A 23021-nucleotide genomic window follows, 5' to 3' on the forward strand; every position below is an offset into this window, starting at 1 on the left:
GAGAAATAGAGAAAAACCTATGAAACCTAATCTTTAGAGGAATATTTTCAATCCAAAGGTTGCCCCAAAAGGAAGTTTGAATGTCTAACCCGGCCTTCCTAATCATACTTTTATCAAACCAATTATGAGGATCTTCTTTCTTGTGCCTAAGAATAGACGCACCTCTCAACCAAGCGGAGATATAATACAACTCAAAAACCCTACCTCCACTTAAAGAAGAAACATTTGGAACGCCATAATGGGAAGATAAAATATATCACGTTAGAGACCAAAAGCACTAGAGGTAAGTCTTCATCTCCATTTGGCTAGGAAGGCTAAGTTAACCTTCCTAAGATATATAACTCCCAAACCTCTTTTTTCTTAGGTTTACAAATATTCGTCCATTTCATCCTAAAGACCTTGGAATCTCCATTCATACCTCCCAAAAGAGACCTCCTTTAAATACTCGCTAAGGAGTTCCACAATTTCACACGCATCTTAAGGAAAGATAGGAAAAAACAAGAATAGCATTAAGTGCGGAATTAAAGAGAACCATTGTGCCACCGAGGATAACGTATCTATGGTACCATGAATTTAGCCTTTTTTGCATTAGATTTACAAGAGGGTCCCAAGTGGATTGCAATTGAGGATTTTCACCCATTGGAAGCCCTAGGTACCTAAAAGGGAAAGACTCAATCCAACAGCTAAGAAAATCTTCACCTAGCTCTAAAAAGGAAGAATCTACATTAATCCTTATCTGACTAATCTTATGAAAATTAACTCCCAGACTATAAGTTAGATCAAAACCCCTAAGGATAGCTTTAATGGTCCACAGATTCTCAATTGAACACTCGTTCAAGTTAACAGTATCAATAGAATATTAGAGATGAAAAATCTCAAGACTAAAGGAACCAACTATGAAACCAAACAAAAGTCGCAAGTCCAAAGCCCTCCCGATCACCCCGTTCAGGCCTTCAGCCACAAGGAAAAAGAGAAATGGGCCTAGGTGATCCTCATACTTCAAACCCCTTTAGAGTTTAATCTCATGGGTTGGAAAGCCATATAATAGCATAACCACATTACTATAGAAAACATACGCCCTAATCTAGGATATCCACATATTATTAAAGAAAAATATGATGAGCATATACTCTAGGAAACTCCAACTTACTGAATCATATGTTTTTTTTTAAATAGACTTTAAAAATAAGACATGATTTTTACAACGTTTAGCCAAATCAACTAACTCATTAATCGTCACTACTCCATCAACCAACATTCTTCCAATTAGAACAGCTGGTTAAGAATGGGTGATAAGCTTGTCCATCACCTCTCCCTTTCTTTTTATAGGAATTTGCCTACTAACTTATATAGGGAGACAAAGAAAATAAGTTGAAAATCACTCAAAAGGGAATGATTCTTAACTTTGGGAATCAGGGTCATTAAATAAAAGGCAAATCACTAGGGCAGTGGTGCAAATCGATGAAACTAATCGAACATAATCTCAACATATTCCCTCAATATGCCCCGGCATTTTTTTAGGAAAGCAAAGTAAAAAAAACATCAAGATTGGCCTCTTATTACCATCACACTGAGAGACAACCTCACCAAGCTCCTCAATCTTAAAAGGAGAGGTCGAGGCCATACTATCAGCCTTAGAGAAGGAGTGAAATGCACACCATCAAGTCTTGGACGATCATTATTCGATTTTAAAAACTTCACAATAAATACTTAATGATTTATTGCCAAATAATGGCCACCCTTTCAACCCATCTGTCATCCATATTAAGATCTAAAATGGCATTTCTTCTACTTCTACTTTTAATGGATGCATGAAAGAAACCAAAATTAATACCCCTTTCCATGAGCCACTTGACTTTGGACCTTTTGACTAACGCATAATCTTTTATCTTAAGTAACGCCCATAGCTCAAAGAATGCTAAAGACCTATAATCTAACTCCATCTTAAAGAGGGGCCTTTAATCAGCTAACGAGTTTAGATCCTTGATCACAGATCTAAGGGACTCAATCTGATAGTCCAAATTACCAAAAAAATTGTTTATTCCATCCTAAGAATAACTTTTAGGGAACTAAGCTTACACATATGAAAAAATCCCTCCATCCTTGGTTAGAAAAAAAGGACTATGAACTAAGAACTGGATCAAGAAAATCATAATGAGATAGCTAGTTATTACTGAGGCGAAATAGTTTTGGACCTCAAAGATGATTATTATACGAGAGAGAGAGAGAGAGAGAGAGTGAGAGAGAGAGAGAAAGAGAGAGATATGGGAATTTGATTAGAGACATCTCTAGGGAGTGCCCACTGAGACGCTACACCCCAGCAATCCCACCAACTCATAAGTAAACTTCATCCCCACCACTAGAATGAAACCAAGTAAACTTCCTCCCCTGGAGCAGGAGATCCAAAAGGTCCAAATAGAAAACAAAAGAAGTGAAGTTCAAACACTCATAATTACTAGATAAGTTAGAGGAACCATCAAAACCTTGCCTCTCACAAGGCGAGCAAAACTGAGTTAAAATCATCTAAAACACACCAAACATTCCCCCTAAATAAGACTTATGGATACAAAGATTGTACCACATTACTCTTTTGAGAAGATTTAGAATAGACACTAATGATAAAACAAGCCATTTTTTAGATCCCCAATTCTAAATAAGCACCTAGGAAATCAAGAACCAAAAAGGAGAAGAGGGATCTCCTTTTAAAACTGCACCAGATACACAAAAGACCGCCACTTTAAAAATTGTAAAAATAAAATAAACACTCACAAACCACAATTTTAGCATGAAATGGATTTTTATCCTTGAAACAAAACAAATAATGGATTTTCATTTTTCTAAAGCTTTAGTGCCTCTGTTTTAAAATCCGATTTTATTAATATTTATAAGGGTTAATACCTATTTTCACCCCTGTCATATGGGCTAGGTTTGAAAAACCTTCCTGCCAAAAAAAAGTTGCAAGAACGGCCTCAACAAATTTCAAAAGTTTCATTTTGCCCCTTTATCAGGCCACGTCATCAAAAAGTCTGATGTGGCAATTTGTTTTTAATATTTTTTATTATTTTTAATGACATGTGGCATTTTTATTATTATTTTATTGGTTGGTTCTTAAAATGTTAAATATGAAAGTTCAAAAAATTTATCCTACGGAGTGTTGAACCCAAGAGCCAAAGCATACATGACCAACATCATTACCACTAGACTGCATAATGCTTTTTGTTATCGAATTGCCTTAGCTGACTTATAATAGTATTAATAGTTAATGTTTTCATTATTAATTAATATAAATATTATTAGTTAATAATTATTAGTTATTAGTTAATATTTATTAGTTAATGTTATTAATTAATATTAGTTAAATTATAAAATAATAATTAATGTTTATTTTACTGTTAAAATTAATTAAATTATAAAATATAAATTAAATTAAACTAAAATAAAATAATATACAGTAATATTAATTAATAATGTTAACAGTAAAATAAATTAAGTTAAAATAAATATAAACATTAATATAAAATTTTAAATTAAATTAAATATAACGTTAACAGTAAAATAACATTAATAAATTAAATTAAAATAAATTAAATTAAATTAAATTAAATTAAATATAAACATTAAATTAAATTAAACTAACATTAATTATAAAATATAAACTAAATTAAATTAATATAAACTAATATTAATTAATAACGTTAACAATAAAATAAATAAAATTAAATTAAATATAGAGATTAATATAAACTGTTTAAATTAAATTACTTAAATTAAATATAACGTTAACAGTAAAATAACATAAATTAAATTAAATTAAAATAAATTAAATTAGATATAAATATTAATATAAACAATAGATTAAATTAAACTAATATTAATTATAAAATATAAATTAAATTAATATAAACATTATATTAATTAATAACGTTAACAGTAAAATAAATTAAATTAAATATAAATATTAACATAAACTGTTTAAATTAAATTAATTAAATAAAAGATAACGTTAACAGTAAATTAATATAAACTAATATTAGTTAAACTTAATTAATTTAGTTTATATTTTATAGTTTAATTAACTTTAACATTAAATAAAATATTAATTATTTTTTTAATTTAACTAATATTAATTAATAACATTAACTATTAACTAATAAATATTAACTAATAACTAATAATTATTAACTAATAATATTTATATTAATTAATATTGAAAACATTAACTATTAATGTTAATAACGTTAACAGTAACTATTATAACTTAGCTAAGGTAATTCTATAACAAAAACCATTACGCGCATAGTGATAATGTTGTTGGTCATGTATTCTTTGGTCTTGGGTTCAACACCCCTATGGGAGCAATTTTTTTGAGCTTTCATTTTTAACATTTTAAGAACCAAACAATAAAATAATAATAAAAAAATAATAAAATAATAAAAATGCCACCTAAGCCAACCACGTCATATAAATAATAAAAAATATTAAAAACAAATTGCCACATTAGACTTTTTGATGACGTGGTCTGATAAAGGGCCAAAATGAAACTTTTTAAATTTGTTGAAGCCGTTCTTGCAACTTTTTTTTTGCCAGGGAGTTTTTCAAACCAAGCCTATATGGCAGGGGTGAAAATAGGTATTAACCCTATTTATAATTATGTTAATAATTTATAATAACTAAGTAACGTGAAAATTACCAATCGTTAGTTGGTCCAGTGGTGATTGGCGCTGGACTTGGTAGAATCGAACCACGGTTCGATTTGAGAATCGGACCATTTCAAAATTATTAGAATTGTAATTTTACCAAATACAACATGAATACCTTTGATGGTTAATTTGATTAAAGAGAAGAAAATTATATATTTTATAATTACACCATTTATCTCTAATATGATTCTCATTATTATTATTATTATTATTATTATTATTATTATTATTATTATTATTATTATTATTATTATTATTATTATTATTATATATTTTCACGTTATTAGAAGTCATATCGTACAACTAATAATCCAGTGATCCAATAGTTTGACCAAGTGAATTATTATTATTATTATTATTATTATTATTATTATTATTATTATTATTATAATTATTATTATTATATATTGAATTATTATTATTATTATTATTATTATTATTATTATTATTATTATTATATATTTTCACGTTATTAGAAGTCATATCGTACAACTAAGTTATTAGAAGTCATATCGTACAACTAATAATCCAGTGATCCAATAGTTTGATCAAGTGAATGACCAGTCCAAATATTAAACATTGGATTGGACTACCCTTATTTATAAAAAGGAACCATCATATATTTGAGTCCTTATTTATAAAAAGGAACCATCATATATTTGAGTTCTTTATTGTTTCTGCATTTTATTTTTCTACATTATTATTTTAAGTTCATAACACTTTATTCATAAAAACAAAAGAATAAGAACATCTGCAAAATAATAAGAATATTTTATTTTTAATCAGGTTTTTCAATTGCACTACCAAATTTTTCATGCACTTTTTTTTAAATTTTGTCATGAACAATATAGGTATTATCGAAAATTGGAATGTCAGGTTTAATTGGCAGAAAAAAATCTCATTAAACAGCTTCTGCAAGAACATAAAAGCACCCGAAAAAATATATACATTCACCCCTATATGCATGTAATCTAACCCAAGATTCCTTCACAATTCCCTTTTTTCAATAACTGTTATTGACAAAATATATGCAGATTGCAGAGCCTATACAAAATTTGATGTTATTCACAATAACGTTGAGCATTGACCTAAACATCAAACTAAATGGTGGTCATAAACTCCTCATAGGGAACATGCAAATTATTAAATCGTATAGAGCCTTTTGCAATAAACCCATAAACCGAGTTACCATTCAACGGCAACGACAGATCTTAGTCGAGAATCACCACTCATCCCATTTATTTAAAAAGTCATCAAACATAGATGCAGAAACTGATTCGCGTAATGAGAATGCAATCTGTTCTTGCATTGAAGAAAGTAATTGAACATCAGGAAGTTCATCAGGATCCGACAGTTCATCCACAAATTTCCCCCCTAAACTACTGAATAACCAGTCGTTTCTTTCTTCGCGGCGGATGAAATTGTGCAAAACACAAGCAGCTATGACTATATCCCTCTGAATCTGAAAAGCATACTGAGGAGCAAGTTTAAGGATTGGGAATCTACTTTTCAACACATTAAATGATCTCAAGATAGTATTCCTCAGAAAACAATGCCTATGATTGAACAACTCCTTTGCATTTCTTGGTAATTGATTAGCACCTCTATATTCATAAGGTTGGTACCGAACCCCTTGAAAAGGAGCAATAAATCCTTCTGTATTTAAGTATCCTTGGTCAACAAGGTAATATTTTCCTGTGAAATAAATCCAAAAGAAATATATGAAAAAGACAATTGAGGGCGATGTTAACTCTTATCAAGTATTTGTGTATAAATCATCATGGTATATACTAGTGGAAGATGTTAACTCGAGGGCGATGCAAGTAGTAATAATTAAAGTGTACGTTTGAAAAATATTATTATTACTCCCTCCGTCCCTATTTTTAAAAAATTTTCACTCTGTCCCTTGATATCCTTTACAAAATTCCACATGCATTAATGATTGAGTTTAAAGGAAGTGTAAACCAATATTACTCATACAACCAATCAAAATCCTTATACTTGTCATGTCATATCAGTATTTTAAAATTAAAAGTGTGTTTTAATTGAATACATGTCTCATTGGTTGAGAGTGTAAAAATATTTTACACTGTCAGTGCATATTCCTTTTTCTCTTAATGATTCCTTAAGAAAAACTTCTACAATGTACCATTGAAAAACAAAAAAATGCATTGTCTCCTATGATATTAATAATTATAGGGGTAAATATTATAAAACTTAACACATTTCAGACCAATTAGGTTCCTATGACAAAGGACAGAGGGAGTATTGCATTGAAAATTGAGAGTGCTATTTCTTTTGGGACAACTTTTTTTTGTAAATAGGTCGAATATTGTGAGACTGAGAGTAGTCGGGACCAATAATGAATCAAAAACAACAGACATAATGCTATCAAACCTTGAGGAATTTGAGGGAAATTCTGATCCGGGTCATCAAGAACTGCCCTTAACACCCGCGAGTCTGTGACAGAACCTTCCCAACCAGGATAAATGAATATAAACTGCAGGTCAAACGTGCATGCTGCAAGCACATTTTGAGATAAGATACCTTTCTTATTGCGAAATCGAGATTGATCTTTGGCTGGAACATGTGCAGGAATTTGCATACCATCAATTACACCTATACAATCCTGAAATTATAGAAGTGAGGAAAGGTCACTAGAGTAGCACAAGTAGTGAAAAATAAGAAAAACAACTTAACAGATCCATTTTGACCTTGAAATATGGGTAAAATCTAGCATTGTTGAGAATTTCTGGAGATGTGGTATGCTGAGGAGGCTGCAAAAATTCACGCGATAGTGATCTAATAGCTTTCAAAACATTATTAAAATGTCTGCTAATGGTTTCGCCAGAGTGCTGAAACCTCTCCTGAATCACTCTGTTACGTTCATTATGGCCAATGACGTTTAAAAACATTGCCACTGCTCTTCTATCATTACACCAGCAGTATCACGTAACATGGCTCTTTGGCGAAGAATGCCACACAGCTTGAGAAATACGTGTCTGTCCATCCGCAACATTTCACGACAAAAGTCGTCAGGTCCGTTCAACACTTCTGTCATGAATTCACATCTCCTTGGCGATAAACATCGAGAAGGCTGCTGCTGTTTGGTTAACGAGCTATAATAATAGTATCCAGCAGCAGCCGCAACGAGTTCCATCTCATCCAATTCCAAGTCAATGTCAATGTCATCCATGCTGATTGGTGTATCTGTAAAGATAAAGTTCAAAACTACGAAATGTACAAGATAACACGTCTTTTGATATATCTATCTAATTGATAAAAAATTCAGTTATGCATAAAACAAAGTTTCAATACAAAGAGCTTTGTTTGCATTAAGATAAATTCAAAAGTGTCAACTCGGTAACATAGGCTTTAAGCGCAGAATCAAATTAGTCATAGGAACTAACATCATTCCTTTGCAGATCAGTAAACTATACAAAATTGCGGGACCATTTTCTAACCGAAAACAAAAAAGAACGATTTTCTCAAACAATTAAACTAGAAGAAACACCAAATTTGCCCTGCAACCATGTCAATCTTTTTTCACCCTTAAGAGAGATGAAAACCTCGCGGGCATTAGGGTGATCCTCAAACAAACCCAAAGCAAAAAAGTAAATCCTTTCATCAACACCTTGCATCTCATCCAACACATTGATGCACTTGCTTATTGAAAATCTGTCCTCATTCTTCATAATTGCATTTGCCCTCATTTTTGAAGCAGCTGCTATCTGCATCATGGCATCCACTATGGCATCACCAGTAGCTTTTCGGCCTCTCTTCCGACCACCACTAGCCGAAACACCAGCCTGACGCTTTTGTCCATCTAACATGTTCACATCATCTCCAGAACCCGAAGAACCATCCTCGTCAACGTAAGCCATACTGCAAAAACACAAGAAGAATCACTTCAGGTTTCAAATTATTAACACAACACACAGCATAATATAACCGTATAACAACTAAAAATCAAAACACAAATTCAAAACCCTAGTTAGATAAAAATTACCAAAAAAACCCCAAAATTTTAAAATTGGCAATGCAAACAAACCCTAAAACCCCTAAAACTTTCAAATTGTCAATGCAATCAAACCCTAAAGCAGAGATAAATTCAAAAACCCTTAGAAAAAGGTAAATTCCCAAAACACAAATGATCATCACCACATCCTAATACTTTCAAATTCTCAACAATACACTAACTTTCAAAAACCCTAAAAGTGCAAAAACAAAAAAACTAGAATCTAAAGTTGCAAACAGGAACTTCTTCTTCTATGACGTGTAACTGTTAGCAATTTTGAGTAATGGGAAAGAAACAGAGCAACGTACCGAAACGCACAGTGATGTGGAGAAGATTGTTTGTGTTATTTGAGTGAAGAAAAGTGGGAAACTGTTTTTGTAAAACCCTAACAGCGCTGCGTTTTGTGAGTACACACGGTGGTTACTTGTTAGTTTTTGCAGTTGCCTGTCACTTACACGGGAGTATACTAATATGCTTTGTATTTTTATATATTTATATATTTATTTTTAAATGAAAAAATATTTTCAATTAATTTTTTTTAACAAATAATGACTAAAAGAATAGTCTTTGCTCTGTTTGGTAAAACTAGTTAGTAGCTGTTAACTGGTAGCTGATAGCTGTTAGTTTATAGCTGATGACTAATAGCTGATAAACTAACAAAAATGTTTGATAAATTAGTTGTTTCATTAGCTGATAGATAAAAAATGACATAAAAGATTATTTTAATTAATAAGAATAATAATATTTTGTTAAAATAATAAAGGTATAAATGAAAAAAAATCCCAACCTAAAAGTTACAAGCTCAAAAGCTACTTCAAATAGCTTTTAAAAAAAAACTAAAAGCTAGTAAAAAAGCTACAAGCTAAAAGCTAAAATAGCGTTAGCAAACAGAATTTTTTCATTAATGTGAGCTGAAAAGCTAAAAATTAAAAGCTAAAAGCTCTTTTTTAGGTCTTACCAAACAGATCCGCTATCTAGGTGCAAGGCTTTTATTAGTCTTTTATAGTGAAGTTCTCGAATTTGAGGGACCTAAAATCTTCTACTCGTTAGAGTTGTATAAAATGATAGATGTTAGAGAATCCTACAAGTATGTTTTAAGAGTGTGTTTGGATGAGATAATTGGAAATTTTAAAGGAATTTAAAATTCAAAACAATTCAAATGATTCAATTGAAATTCATTTATTTTTAAATTATTTTGTTTGGATAGAGTATTAAAATAATTCATTGTTAGATTTTTAGGGTTATTTTTTATAAAATTTAAATTTTTTAGACCAAATTAAAAAATTACAAATTAGGATTAATTTGCAATTTTTAAAAATTTGAAGGATCAAATTGTAAATTTTAAAAATTATTAAGGACCAGTTTAAAATTTTGGAAAATATAAGGATTAATTTGTAAAATTTGAAGAAATAATAGTGACAAATACATTCTATGGGTATGAGAGAAATTTCAAATTCTTTAGTTTTTTATATCATTTTAAAATGATGAAATTTAACTTAGATAAAATTCTCCACAAATTTCCATCATTTTAACAATCCTTCTTTTTTGTATCAAAACAATATTTTTATGTAAATCATTTTAAATTCTCTCAAAACATTATATTACTTCATTAAAATGCTTCATTTAAACACACTCTAATGGACCTTTTGATTGCTCTAATCATATGTCCTTATAGGTACTTATAGAGAAGATTTAGCTTAGGTTTCACAACACTAGAATATTCTTTATGAATAACTGACTTAAAAGAATGATGGGAGTAATATGATCATTTGTCATTCAAGAAAAGGTTTATATTATAATTCTTCATGGATAACTAACTTAAAAGACTGATGACAGTCATACAATGTTAACAAAGTCATGTTAGTAATTTGTGATCTCAAATACGAAAGTCTTTAGTTTTGGACTTAAGACTTCACACACAAGAGAGGTGAATTGCGTGGTTTAAAAAAACATGATTTTTAAAAAAAATTAAAATTAAAATCAGAGTTTGAAAATATTTTTCTATTTCTAAACAGCGGAAAATAAAAATAAAGTGTGAAAAATAAAAGAGTTAAGGGAAGAAGAAAAACACCCAAGAGTTATAGTGGTTCGGTCAAAAATAAAAGACCTACTCCTCTCTACAAGAACTGATCTTGAGCATTATATACTTGGGAGTTTTTAGTAGGTGAAGCTCACGAACCCCCTTATACAAGGAAATGGTGGTTGTCATACAACCATGATAACACAAGATGGAAGACATGATCACTTGCATCTTCTCCATAGAAATTGATGAGACTAAAGTGGTCAAGCTTCCTTTCCATCTGTAGACTGAAGTGGTTAATCTTCTCTCTACAAAATATTTAAGCTCAATTTTGTTTAACAGGATAACCAATAACCTCTTGAGATTTTTAACAAGTCGATCTTCTAACCTATGGTTTTAAATGGGCTAGCCATGAACCTAATGGTAAGTTCATCAATATTGATAGTCTTTAACCTTCAAATAAACAAAGCTTACTAAAATCCTTATGGGAAGTTCATCAATATTAACGATCTTCAACAGTGGCGGAGCCAGCGTCCGGCCAGGTAAGGCAGTTGCCTAGGCTATGCTCGACCAAGCTTCACTATCCTGTGCCGGAGATCTGCGATCTGTGATGGCCATCCTCCTTCACACCATGCCGCAAATAGACACACCATGGCTTCACTCTTGTCGTTCCGGTAAAATGCATCCGTCGATTTTTCTTCTTTTTGCTTTCGTTTTAGTTAAATTCTCGCTACAACATTGTTGTTGTACTGTTATTTGTTGTTGTTGTAGGTTGTGGTTGACGAGTTGACGAAGAATTGGTGCCAAGTTTATCGGTTTACGCTATGCCCACCAAGTGTTTGGTAAAAGTTCTGAACCGAGATTCTTCTTCCTTTATCTCGTTTAGTGGTGGTTGATGAAATGAACAAGAGAGATCTTATGGTTCCAGGTAGAGTTATCATTCCAAATGTTTCTGAGGATATTCGATTCGATAAAGATGATCATGTTTGTTTCAAATGTGATGTTCTTCCATTCAATCAGGTCTTGTCTTATTTTCTTTTGACAGTTCTCTTTTCTTGATGTTGTTGTTATTGTTTGGGTTGTAAATGTAACACCCCTTTTTACCCCATAAAATAATAAGCATATAATCAGAGAATAAGCATGCATATAACTCAAAAGGGCGTCACAACGACGTTTTCAAAAACTAAAAAGCTTTTAAAACCGACAGCATTTATCCATAAAATACAATACACTTGGTCATTTCAAATAACACCTGACATATAATCATAATTCATCCAGAATATGCATTAAAAGCGGAAAATACAAAAATACTCATGTATTTCATAAAATGATTCATGTCCCATACCATGATCATATCTCAATAATCATCTCAACATAAAATAAATCATAATCGGAATATTTGGCTTGAAAGCCTCTTAAACAACAAGTAGCCAAATAACAAGTTCTCAAGTCATAAACATAATACATAACCAAATAGAAACATGAGTTCAACACGACTAATCTACCCAGTGTTACATGACCAGAGCATCGACTCACTACCTTATCTCTAACAAACACGGAAGAATCTCCGACTAGATCACGCACGGGCTACTAAACTCCAGAACCTGCATGTCGCCAAACAAGGGCAACATTAAAACAGAAGGGTGAGAATACGAACCATTATGAAGAAAGTATAATGAGATACAATGGTTAAATCAACAGTTATAGGAATGCATTACACTTGCCTAATCATAAAATTAATGCTAATCATAATTCACATATATTAAGCATACACCAATTATAAGAGTATAATATGTCAATACTATATTCTCAATTATACACATAGCCATAATTATCACATATTCCCGCATTTAACCAATTACGTATTCAAACATCACCGATTCTCAATTATCAACTAATACAAATATCACTACAACACCAAGTGTACATGATCAATTACCAAATTAACCAAGAATAACACTAATGTATCTAACTACTTGATTCCAAACAAAATTAACCATCACATATTCAATAATTACTCATCATAATCTAACATTCACAAAATTATAGAAATTTAGAGATTTCAACCTAAACATGTCAAAACCTAAAAATTGAAGAACAAAATTCTTAAATTTTATAACTACCCATTGACCCAATCATACTAACCCATAATAATAAAGATTCTCCCCCTTACCTCTTCAATTTCTTCAAACCCTAGCTTTTGCTCTTCTCCTCTCTTAGCCTCCTTTCTCCCCTTTCTCTTCTCTTGAAAATGACCAAATGAAATGATATCCCTACTCTCACTAAACCCTTACTATCTTATGGTTTATAAAATGGGCTTAAAAGATAACACCCCCTATTTACTTCTCACTCTAATAAATAGGCCCAATTAGATATATATCTCTAATAACTTAATTAACCCATTAAACCCAATAAACACAAAATTAATTAATTAAATTAATTATTATATCACATAACAATTAAATAAATAATTAACACACAAATGAGCCTAATAAAATATACTACTTTTTACTCAATGTCTTATATTTTCGGTCTAATCTTAACTACTCAGAAAATTCCCAAAACGCTAAATATTAACTCATTAATATTTTTAATACTAAAAATATTAAAATTTTCGATTAAATATCGACCCGCTATCCCGAGCCGATATCGACTAAATCGTCCCAAAACGCGAAAATCTCAATAAACGTCAGAAATGACTAAATTAAGAAAATAATTATTAAAAACACCAAAAATATAATTAATAAAAATATTAATAAAAATCGGGATGTTACAGTAAATAGTCTTAGAATTACTGCAGATGTCTGAAATGGTTAATCAGAAATCGGCTATTCAAGGAAAAACTCAATAGGACTATTTCAACGCGGCGTTTGATTTGAGTGGCTAATGGTTTCGCGATGCAGAAGAGATTAAGCCTCTTGCTTTTGATGGTTACTTCATTTCTCTTTACTATTTACCTAATATTTTTGTTACGTAACTCTAAAATGCAAGGGTTTTAATTGTAACGAATTCTGTCTAGTATGTATCTTGATTGATTATACTTTGGAAAACCATTATTAACTTGGTGAATATAGTAGCTTCAGATTAACACTGCCTATACTACATGATTTTATATACACTCCTTCATGATTTTATCCTATCTACATTTCTTCTTCGCCCTTCATTTCACTTTATATACTTATCTGGCTTATTTTCTTATTTTTCTAGTCAGATGGTGCTCTTTAAAAAGAAATATATTGATATTTTCATCAAGCGTGAAACCGATGATGAATTTAGTCCTAAGATAGGTTTTAATCACCAAGCTGAAATTCCTTTGAATTTTGCTGATTCAAAAGTTTGTTATGGGATCAAAATCAAATTTTATCATTAATCTAAATATTTTTATAAATGATGCCTGCAAAAAATAATGTTTATGTATGGAGTAAAATATATTTGATCCATGTATTTTTATAAACGATGTTATTTGTATATACGGTAAAAAAAATCTATTATTAATCCAAATATTTTTATAAACGATGTTGTTTGTATATACGGTAAAAAAAATCTATTCTTAATCCAAATATTTTTATATACAAAAATTTACTGTTGATCCAGATATGTTTGTCAATGATACCTAAACATAAATAATATTTGTATATGGGAAAAAAATCTATTATTGATCTAAATACGAAAATTTATTATTAGTTATTTTTGTAAATGATACCTAAACATAAATAATATTTGTATATGGAAATTGTTTTATCATTGATCTAAATATTTTTATATAAGAACGATAGTATTTATGATTTAAATATTTACGATCTAAAAATGGTATACGGAAAAAAAATTTAATATTAATTTAAATATTTTTATATATGAAAAAAATCTATTATTAATTTAAATTTTTTTTTCTTTTTAACTTTTTATTTAACATAAATTATGTAAACAAATACGCGTACTAGATTAGAACTCATGCATATGCGTATGCATGAGTTTGTTATTAATGATATGCATGAGTTTGTTATTAATGAGTTTGTTATGGAGTAATTGTATAAGATAGAGAGATCTTTAGGATTCTTTTAACAATAAAAGTAAAAAATAGAAAGCTTATCTCTACTATTCGACCTATCTCTGATCTAAGAACAAAATCCAAGATGTACAATACTTTCAACAAATAAGTTTTTAACTAGTACATAATGTATTTCCAATACTTAAAACAAGTGCACCCTAAAACATGATTTTAAAATATTTGTGCTAATATTTATTTTTCTGTCCCTGCCAGAATTTCACTACTTAGTTTTTCATTCTAACATTTTTAGTTCTTTTCGTTAAACATTTCATATGAATGAACTAACTGATTATAGTTATTTTATAAAGTGAAGAATCCTAATTACATCAGTTAAAAAAAAGAATGCTAATTTGCGCCTTTAAAAATGCACATGTTAAAAATTAAATATTTTTTTTTAGAAATTGTGTATTGAAATTAATTATAAATATATAATTAATTTTATTTTTATTTTATTCAAAATAAACTTTTTAAACACAGATTTCTTGACATGTGTTATAGCATTAACCTAAAAAAAATTCCCAATTCCACATTCAGCTTCCCATGCTTTGCTCCATAAACCTTCCCACACAAAAACAAAGCCTCGCTTCTCAGTTCTCACCAGTCACAATCACACTCTCCTAATCCAAACAAAACAAAACGATGTCGTTTCTCCGAAAAACCCAATTCAACTTTCCCCTTAATCCCCTCTCTATCCTCCGCCGTTTCTCAACCCTAACCCCAAAACCCTTCCCCGACAAACCCACTGCCACCTATTACGACAACCTCGCCGCCGATGCAGCCAACGCCGCCGACTTCGATTCCCTCCACACTCTCCTCAACAAACGCATCCAAGACGGTTTCTTCAACACAAAACGAACCTTCAGCTTCATCACCAACACCAATTTCACCCCCTCCTTCCTCAACAACCTCATAACAACAATCTCCCGTCTCAACCCCGGCTTCTCGCGAAGAAACGCATTCGATTCTCTCATCACGCGCCTCTGCAAGCTTCGCCGCGCAGACGACGCGCTCTACGTCGTCGAATCCATGTCGAGCGTGGATAGCTCCGAGCTTAAAGCCTGCACTTTCCACCCGATCATAAGTTTCCTCACAAAAGAGAAATTACTCGACCACGCGATGCGCGTCGTCGAGACCATGAACCGTCTAGGAGTCCCGCCGGATTTGACGGTTCACAATTTTTTTCTCACGACGCATTGTTTCACCGGAAACATCGAAGCGGCAGTTGACGTTTTGAAGACAATTGAAAACGAGGGTTTAAGTCCCGACACGCGCACTTACGACGCGCTTGTGTTGGGCGCGTGTAGAAAGGGGAATGTGGATGGGGCTATGGTGTTGGTGAGGAGGATGGTGGATGAAGGAGTGCCGATGTTGTATTCGACACATATGTTTGTGATTGAAGCGATGTTAAAGATGAATTGCTTTGAACAAGCGTTGTGTTATGTGAGGTGTTTTAGTGGGAAAGATAAGGCTTTAGATAATGAGCTTTTTGGGTGTTTGGGTGGGAAACTTGTGGAGATGAATAAGTTGAAAGAGGCTATGGTGGTTTTTGGTGAAATGGATGAAAGGGGTTTGAAAATGTGTGGGAGAATGAGGGATTTTTATGAAATGAATGTACGAGTGGGAAATGATGATGTAAGTTGTAAAGTGGAGTTGTAGGATGAAAGAGCTGAAACAATAACATAGTGTTAAAGAGTTTTGATTATTTTTTTTAATTTGAATTTGTTAGGTTTGAATTTTATGGGGGATGCAGTTTTAAAATGACAATTCATTAATCAATTAATGTTGTGATTTAATCATCCACATCCACATCTCGTATTACAGTATTTAATTGTTCATTTTCACTGTTAAATTTCAAATCCAACTTTAATTTCTGGTTTTGTTTACGGTTGTTTTTGTTAATCGATCATGAGTTTAATAAAGCTAGTGAAATTAACTCGAATAATTTGTGTAAAAACATGTGCGTGCAAATTGAATGTAGTCGTTCGTACGAAGACAACATAAAGATAAAGTTTATAAAGATAAAGTTTAAATGAAGATAAACTTTGATATATGACAAGATAAAGTGCAATAAATGACAATAAACAAAGGTAAAAACCTAAGATGTAAAGAGTAAATGTTTCATTTAAGGAAACATAAAAACGATGAAAATATTGGACTTAGACACATACGTGTTTCTCCCTAACTGTTTCGCTCTTTGACTCTGGTTCTCCAGTTGTATGGAGAGAATGTATGAAATTTTGCGACTTCTGTTACAATGTATGAGTATGCTATTTATTTTGTTTATAAATAACTGTCGACGGCAGTTCTAGCCACGAGGGAAGTGTTACGTTTCACCCCACTTTTAAACTTCAGGTTCCCAATAGCGCATCCACCGGTCCGCGTGTCACACACGATTCACTATTTGTAACCCACGTTGAGTTAAACTGCTTCAAACTCCTCCCATGAACTTTTGATAATATCTGCCAACACGTTGTTGACATCGTCTTCGCTTGACAACTCGCTCTTGGAGAAGTGACAAGCCTTTGACCTCTTTGTGGCTTTGTCGAGTAATATTCTCGTCGACAGAAGAGTCCTGTCAACTGTCCTTTTCGAGATTTTGGACGTGTTTCCAACTGAACCTAATCTTGTGGATATGATATTGTGATTCTTCCAAACCATAAATGCCACATCAGTTGGCTCCCTAGTCGAGGCTCCATCAATGGGGGATCATTAATGCCCTAAAACACTTGATATTAATGCTCTTAACATTGAATGTCCCTCCATTATGACCTTCTTTGTTGATTTTCCATTAACAAAAAATCCAAATGTAACAGGTTTCCTTTCCACCTTTTCATTTCCCAATCCCACTCTATCATTTCTTCCATCTTTCTCTCAGTTGATTTTTGAAAACTTCATCCCTCTGTTTCTCCTTCAGGTTGGTATTCCTAGCTATTGGTTGAACACAAATCACAAATTTTATTTTTAAATATCTAAGGTTTCTTTGCTTTAATTTGAGAAAATGTTTTCAGTTTAGTTGACTGTTTTACACTTCATTGACAATTTTTTCCTTTTTTTTCCTTGCAAAAGAGTTGTATTCCTAAAGGTAAGTTTGAAAAGGTAATTTCTTTTTGATTTTGTTGTTGGTTGGGGAGTTGGTGGGATTGAAGCGGAAGCTGTAATGCTTGGATAAGTAAAAATAATGTGTTACTAAATTGTTTTCCGAATCAGAGAACTGAATGTATTCATTGAATTACTATGTCTCTGGAAGTTTTTATATTTATTTTCAGCTAATTAATTTACTATTAGAAATGCATTTGTTATTCATAATAATTATACCTTTGTAGTTTTGGCCTATTATTGAAAAAGGGGTGTAGTCTCCTTTGTTCACAAAAAAAAAACTAGAAATAATTGTTTTCCTTTGCATCCCATGAGCATGGTCATGGCATAAATGGTGCAAAAGACATTGAAAATGCAATGATTCATTTCTATAAAGATTTGGTGGGCAAAGCTTCTCCAAACCTTAGACATGTGGACATAGTGGCTTTAAGAAATGGTGTTCAACTGCAAAAATTTGGGAGGCTATCAAAGGTATTGGTGAAAACAAAGCACCTGGTATAGTTGGATTTACTTCAAAGTTCTTCAAATCCCCTTGGGAGGTAACTAAAATAGATGTTCAGGCAGATATTCATGATTTTATTATAATCAAAGAATGCACGCTGTAGTAAAATGTGCATTAGTAACTTTAATTCCCAAATCCCCTACTGCATCAACCTTGAAGAATACAAGGCCTATTGCATGTTGTACAACTATATACAAAATTATCTCCAAAATCCTCACTACTAGACTCAGTAAGGTCATAAACTCCGTGGTAGACGACAACCAATCGTCATTTGTCCCTGGGAAGTTCATCCATTATAATATCATTATTTCCCACGAGCTGCTCAGAGGCTACAATAGGAAGAACATCTCCCCCAACTGTTCCATTCAAATGGACATCCAAAAAGCATGTGATATGGTTGAATAAACTGCATTGGAAGACATTATGAAGGAAATGAATTTTCCAAAAAAATTCATCAACTGGATTATGGTGTGTGTTAGAACTGTCTCTTATAGATATATAATCAATAGCAGACCTAGTGCTTGCTTGAAAGATATTAAAGGCCTCAGACAAGGTGATCCCATGTCACCTTTTGTAACACCCCTTACTAACCCCGCGGCAATTTTAAAACAATTATTCAGAGTACATGAAATAAGGGTGCCACAATTCATAATAAATAAACATCATTCAGTCATGTCATGCATTCACTGAGGTAATCATCATAAATTAAAACGTTTCATGTTAACACAGCGGAAATTTATCAAAAACGGACTAAGTTTAACATCTTTAAAACTTATCCTTCAAAACATCAAAACATAACTAGAGTCATAATCATAAACTCTAAACAATCGCGTCCCCAGTGTTACAACTATCAGAGCATGACACCTGACGCTACTAAAACACTGACTCATGAGCTAATCCTCACCGAGTCAAACAGCCGCTATCCTCAATCTGAAAATGACAACATGTAAGGGTGAGTCTCATCATAATTAACAAATGTTATGAGGTTATAAAGCAATAACACATCACAGTTGTATCATTCACCCAATTGCTTCATAAACAGACAATCAAACAAGTCAAATAACAATCAACACTTCATCAACATTTACAACACTGGAATACCTCCAATCATGTTATAAATTATGCATATGTATGAACTGACTCTATGCATGTGGTACCAACGTCATCATATGGGAATAACCCATGACCGATCCAACATCATCCAAGATACGGCCCTGCCAGCACAGATTCCACACAATGGGAATCATGCCCTTCACTGATCCAACACACCCTTATGGATACAGTATCGTCAATGAACATGAATGAATGCAACATATACAACATACTTATACCATCATCATCATCATCATCAACATCATCATCAACATCATCATCATTATGCAAGTATGTTCATATATATTCACTTCATTCAATCACAATTCTATCATCATCATATAGAAAACATACACGTATTTGCACCAATCATCATACTCAATAAGAATAGCATACATGTATTTTCATCATTCTAAAACCAATCAATCATCATCATATAGATTATTCTATAAGGTTCGTTTAGCTCGAAATGGCGCATCAAACGGACCAACAGTTAAAAAGTTATGCATCTTTAAACTTTTAAAAATATCTCAAAACACCAACAGCACGCGGCGCCATCATCAGTTCGCGGCGCGAACTGAGCGTTCCAAGAATTCCTTGGATCTCTGCCAAGCTGTTCGTGGCGCAAACATCTGCATGCGGCGCGAAGCGATAAAAAGTTACGCCTTCGCGACGCGAACACGGGTACGCGGCGCGACCTGTGCGTATCACAAATTCCTGGCATTCTGCCCACCTGTTCGCGGCGCCAACCCTATGCACGCGGCGCCAACCGGCGATTTCAGAAACCCCAACCTGCAGAAAACAGCATTCCATACATTCCAAACTCATCCAATTCATACCAGTACGAACCTAGGGAAATAGAATGCACAAACAACACGAAAAACACCTCATAATACATCAATTACACATCAATTGAGATCATAACAACATAGATATCATGGATTCAATTATAGGATCAAACATCATACAATTGAACTCAATCCCTAAACCTATCATATGACTCAATCGACCCGAATTCTATATCTATTCAGTATTATCAACCCCTAACCCGATAATAGATGATAATTAGACAAGTCCCCCCTTACCTTAGCCAAATCCTTGGATGGGTCTTCTTCCTCTTTGGTCCTCTTTCACGTTCTTCAGCTCCTCTTCTCACAACTTCCTGTTTTTCACGTTCTAACCCTTTCTCCTCTCGTTTTTTCCTTATTTTATGAAAACATAAAATTAGAAACGGGCTCCCTCGCACTTACACCCCCATATCACTTATTCCGCCATAAGGCCCAACAACTTAACATTTTATTTTTCTTTCCACATAACTCCAATAAAATGCTAATTCAAATTAATTAATTTAAAATTAAATTAAACTAATTAAATTAGAAATTTTGGGATGTTACACCTTTACTCTTTGTGCTCATCATGGAATACTTACACAAGTGCTTTAGGAGACTTCAAAGCCAACCAAATTATAAGTATCATTCTAAATGTGAGAAGTTTCAAATCACCAATATTTTTTTGTTGATGATCTCATCCTCTTTGCAAGAGGAGATGAAGTATCCATAAGAATCATGATGCATGAATTTAATAACTTCTCAGAAGCAACAGGGCTGAAAGCAAACCCTACAAAATGTAAGCTTTCTTGTGGTGGAATGTCAAAGAATGAGCAAGAGAGACTTCATAGTATAACAAGTTTTTCTGGTGGTACCATCCCTTTTAAACACTTAGGTGTTTCTCTTTCTAGTAGAAAGCTTAATGTGCATCAATGACATCCTTTAATTGATAGAATTCTAGAAAAAGTTAGGCATTGTACATCTAGGTTGTTGAGTTATGCTGGCAGGTACCAACATATTCGCAGTGTGCTGTTTGCAATCACATCTTATTGGATGCATGTGTTCCCGATGCCCAAAAGTGTGATTAAGTTCATAGAGGCAATATGTAGAATTTTTTTGTGGAGAGGGACTAAGGAAATAACCCGCAAGGCTCCTGTTGCTTAGGATTTAGTGTGTAATTCAAAAAAGGTTGAAGAGCTGAACATAACTTCTCTAAAGGAGTGGAATAATGAAACCATGGGAAAACTCCTTTGGAATATTCAAAGTAAGATAGATAAGTTATGGGTGAAATGGCAACATACCTATTATATAAAGCACCATGATGTAATGACATAAAGCACCATGGTGTAATGACATGGCAACCAAACAATTGCTCCTAGATTCTGACAAATATAATGAAGTGTAGGGACAAAATCACTCAAAATAGAACTTTGGATGCAATGATGCAAAATGGGACATACAAAATAGTTGCCATGTATAAGGAGCTCAGGGGTGTAAAATTTCCAGTGGATTGGAGAAATTTTTTCTTCAATAACAATACAAGACCTATAGCCAAATTCACACTGTAGCTCAATATGCTTGGAAGAATGGAAAAAAAGGATAAAACCAAAAAATATGGAGTGATGACAGATAATATTAGATGCTTCTGTCAGAATTTGGAAACTAGAGAACATTTGTTTTTTGGATGTAGAATTACTGGTGCAGTTTGGAAAAAGGTTCTCAGTTGGCTTGGATATTCGAGAAGACCTCAAGGTTGGACTCAAGAAGTGAGATGGCTTATCAAAAAACAAGTAGAAAAGGTTGGAGAAGAGAAATGCTTAAAATTGCTACTGCATAAGCCATTCATAGCATATAACAGTCATGGTACAACGTCGTGTTCTCTCATTCTCTTATAGACCCTCATCTCAAAGACACAATCATTTACAACATAGTAATTAGGAGTAGCTTAAATAAGACTCATTGTATTCTTGAGACTCCTGGTTAACACTTAGTCTCTCAAGGAAACAACCATAATAAGATAATGATCAACCTTGCTAACAACTCCAACAAATTCAGGCGATCCTTATCGTGAAACCACTATGATCGTAGCCACAGTCTTCTTGAGGCTTCTGACTAACACTTAGTCTCCAAAGGAATCTAATCAACCAAGTTGATTACAAGTGTGTATTAGAAATATGATTCTAACAAGCACATTACACAATGTTTAAGTACAACAACACAAAAATATTGATAAGCAAGATACGAACAAAAGCTCCTTGCTAAAATACAAAACTATACAAAGATATCTCTAACAGAGTTTGTGCAACACTTTGGTGTAGTTTTGTAAAACTAATTCATTGATTTCAAATTCTTCCAATGGCTTCCTTTATAGAGAAGGATAGATCCGTTGGAGGGTAGAATAGAAAATGCAAAGTACAATTGTAAAGTCTCCAACAGTCATGGTAGATAACAAGTACAAGTTAGGCTGTCCTTACGCCACCCTATAAGAGTAGAGATCACAGTTTACATCAGTACTTTTATGCTCACCATCACAAGCAAGTTGTCCTTGATCTTCTAAGTCTTCAGAGGCTTCTGATTGTATGTTGATTGAAGTATGTTGTAGATGATCAGAACTTGAGTCTTCAAAACCTAAGTCTTTGAGTCTTCCGAGCCTGTTCAGCAGAACCTTGTCTTCAGAGTTAGCACTTAGTTTTCATAAGTGATGTCTTCAGATCTTTA

At 32.6% G+C, this 23021-nt stretch overlaps 3 protein-coding genes and 1 long non-coding RNA gene across 4 annotated transcripts; 1 reads left to right on the forward strand and 3 right to left on the reverse strand.

Moving 5' to 3' along the window:
* Positions 1 to 5672: 5672 nt before the first annotated feature.
* Positions 5673 to 8474, reverse strand: LOC131647666 (uncharacterized). Its single transcript, XM_058917535.1, has 4 exons — positions 8335 to 8474; positions 7415 to 7910; positions 7098 to 7329; positions 5673 to 6395 (listed from the first exon to the last, which is right to left on the reverse strand). The coding sequence occupies exons 2-4, from the start codon at positions 7613 to 7615 to the stop codon at positions 5923 to 5925; spliced, it is 906 nt and encodes a 301-aa protein (XP_058773518.1). The 5' UTR covers positions 7616 to 7910; positions 8335 to 8474; the 3' UTR covers positions 5673 to 5922.
* On the reverse strand, positions 7919 to 9169 carry LOC131653256 (uncharacterized). Its single transcript, XM_058923346.1, has 2 exons — positions 9027 to 9169; positions 7919 to 8585 (listed from the first exon to the last, which is right to left on the reverse strand). Exon 2 carries the CDS (start codon positions 8582 to 8584, stop codon positions 8189 to 8191), a length of 396 nt encoding a protein of 131 aa, XP_058779329.1. The 5' UTR covers position 8585; positions 9027 to 9169; the 3' UTR covers positions 7919 to 8188.
* Positions 9170 to 12033: 2864 nt separating this feature from the next.
* On the reverse strand, positions 12034 to 13008 carry LOC131647667 (uncharacterized). The gene is made up of 2 exons (XR_009297896.1): positions 12912 to 13008; positions 12034 to 12342 (listed from the first exon to the last, which is right to left on the reverse strand). It is a non-coding gene; the product is annotated as an uncharacterized LOC131647667 (long non-coding RNA).
* A 2288-nt stretch (positions 13009 to 15296) lies between these two features.
* Positions 15297 to 16641, forward strand: LOC131647668 (pentatricopeptide repeat-containing protein At2g40240, mitochondrial-like). The gene has a single exon (XM_058917536.1). The coding sequence runs from the start codon at positions 15426 to 15428 to the stop codon at positions 16440 to 16442; it is 1017 nt and encodes a 338-aa protein (XP_058773519.1). The 5' UTR covers positions 15297 to 15425; the 3' UTR covers positions 16443 to 16641.
* The last annotated feature ends 6380 nt before the right edge of the window (positions 16642 to 23021 follow it).

Source organism: Vicia villosa, linkage group LG2 (genome assembly GCF_029867415.1).
Source record: "Vicia villosa cultivar HV-30 ecotype Madison, WI linkage group LG2, Vvil1.0, whole genome shotgun sequence".
NCBI classification, from domain to species: domain Eukaryota; kingdom Viridiplantae; phylum Streptophyta; class Magnoliopsida; order Fabales; family Fabaceae; genus Vicia; species Vicia villosa.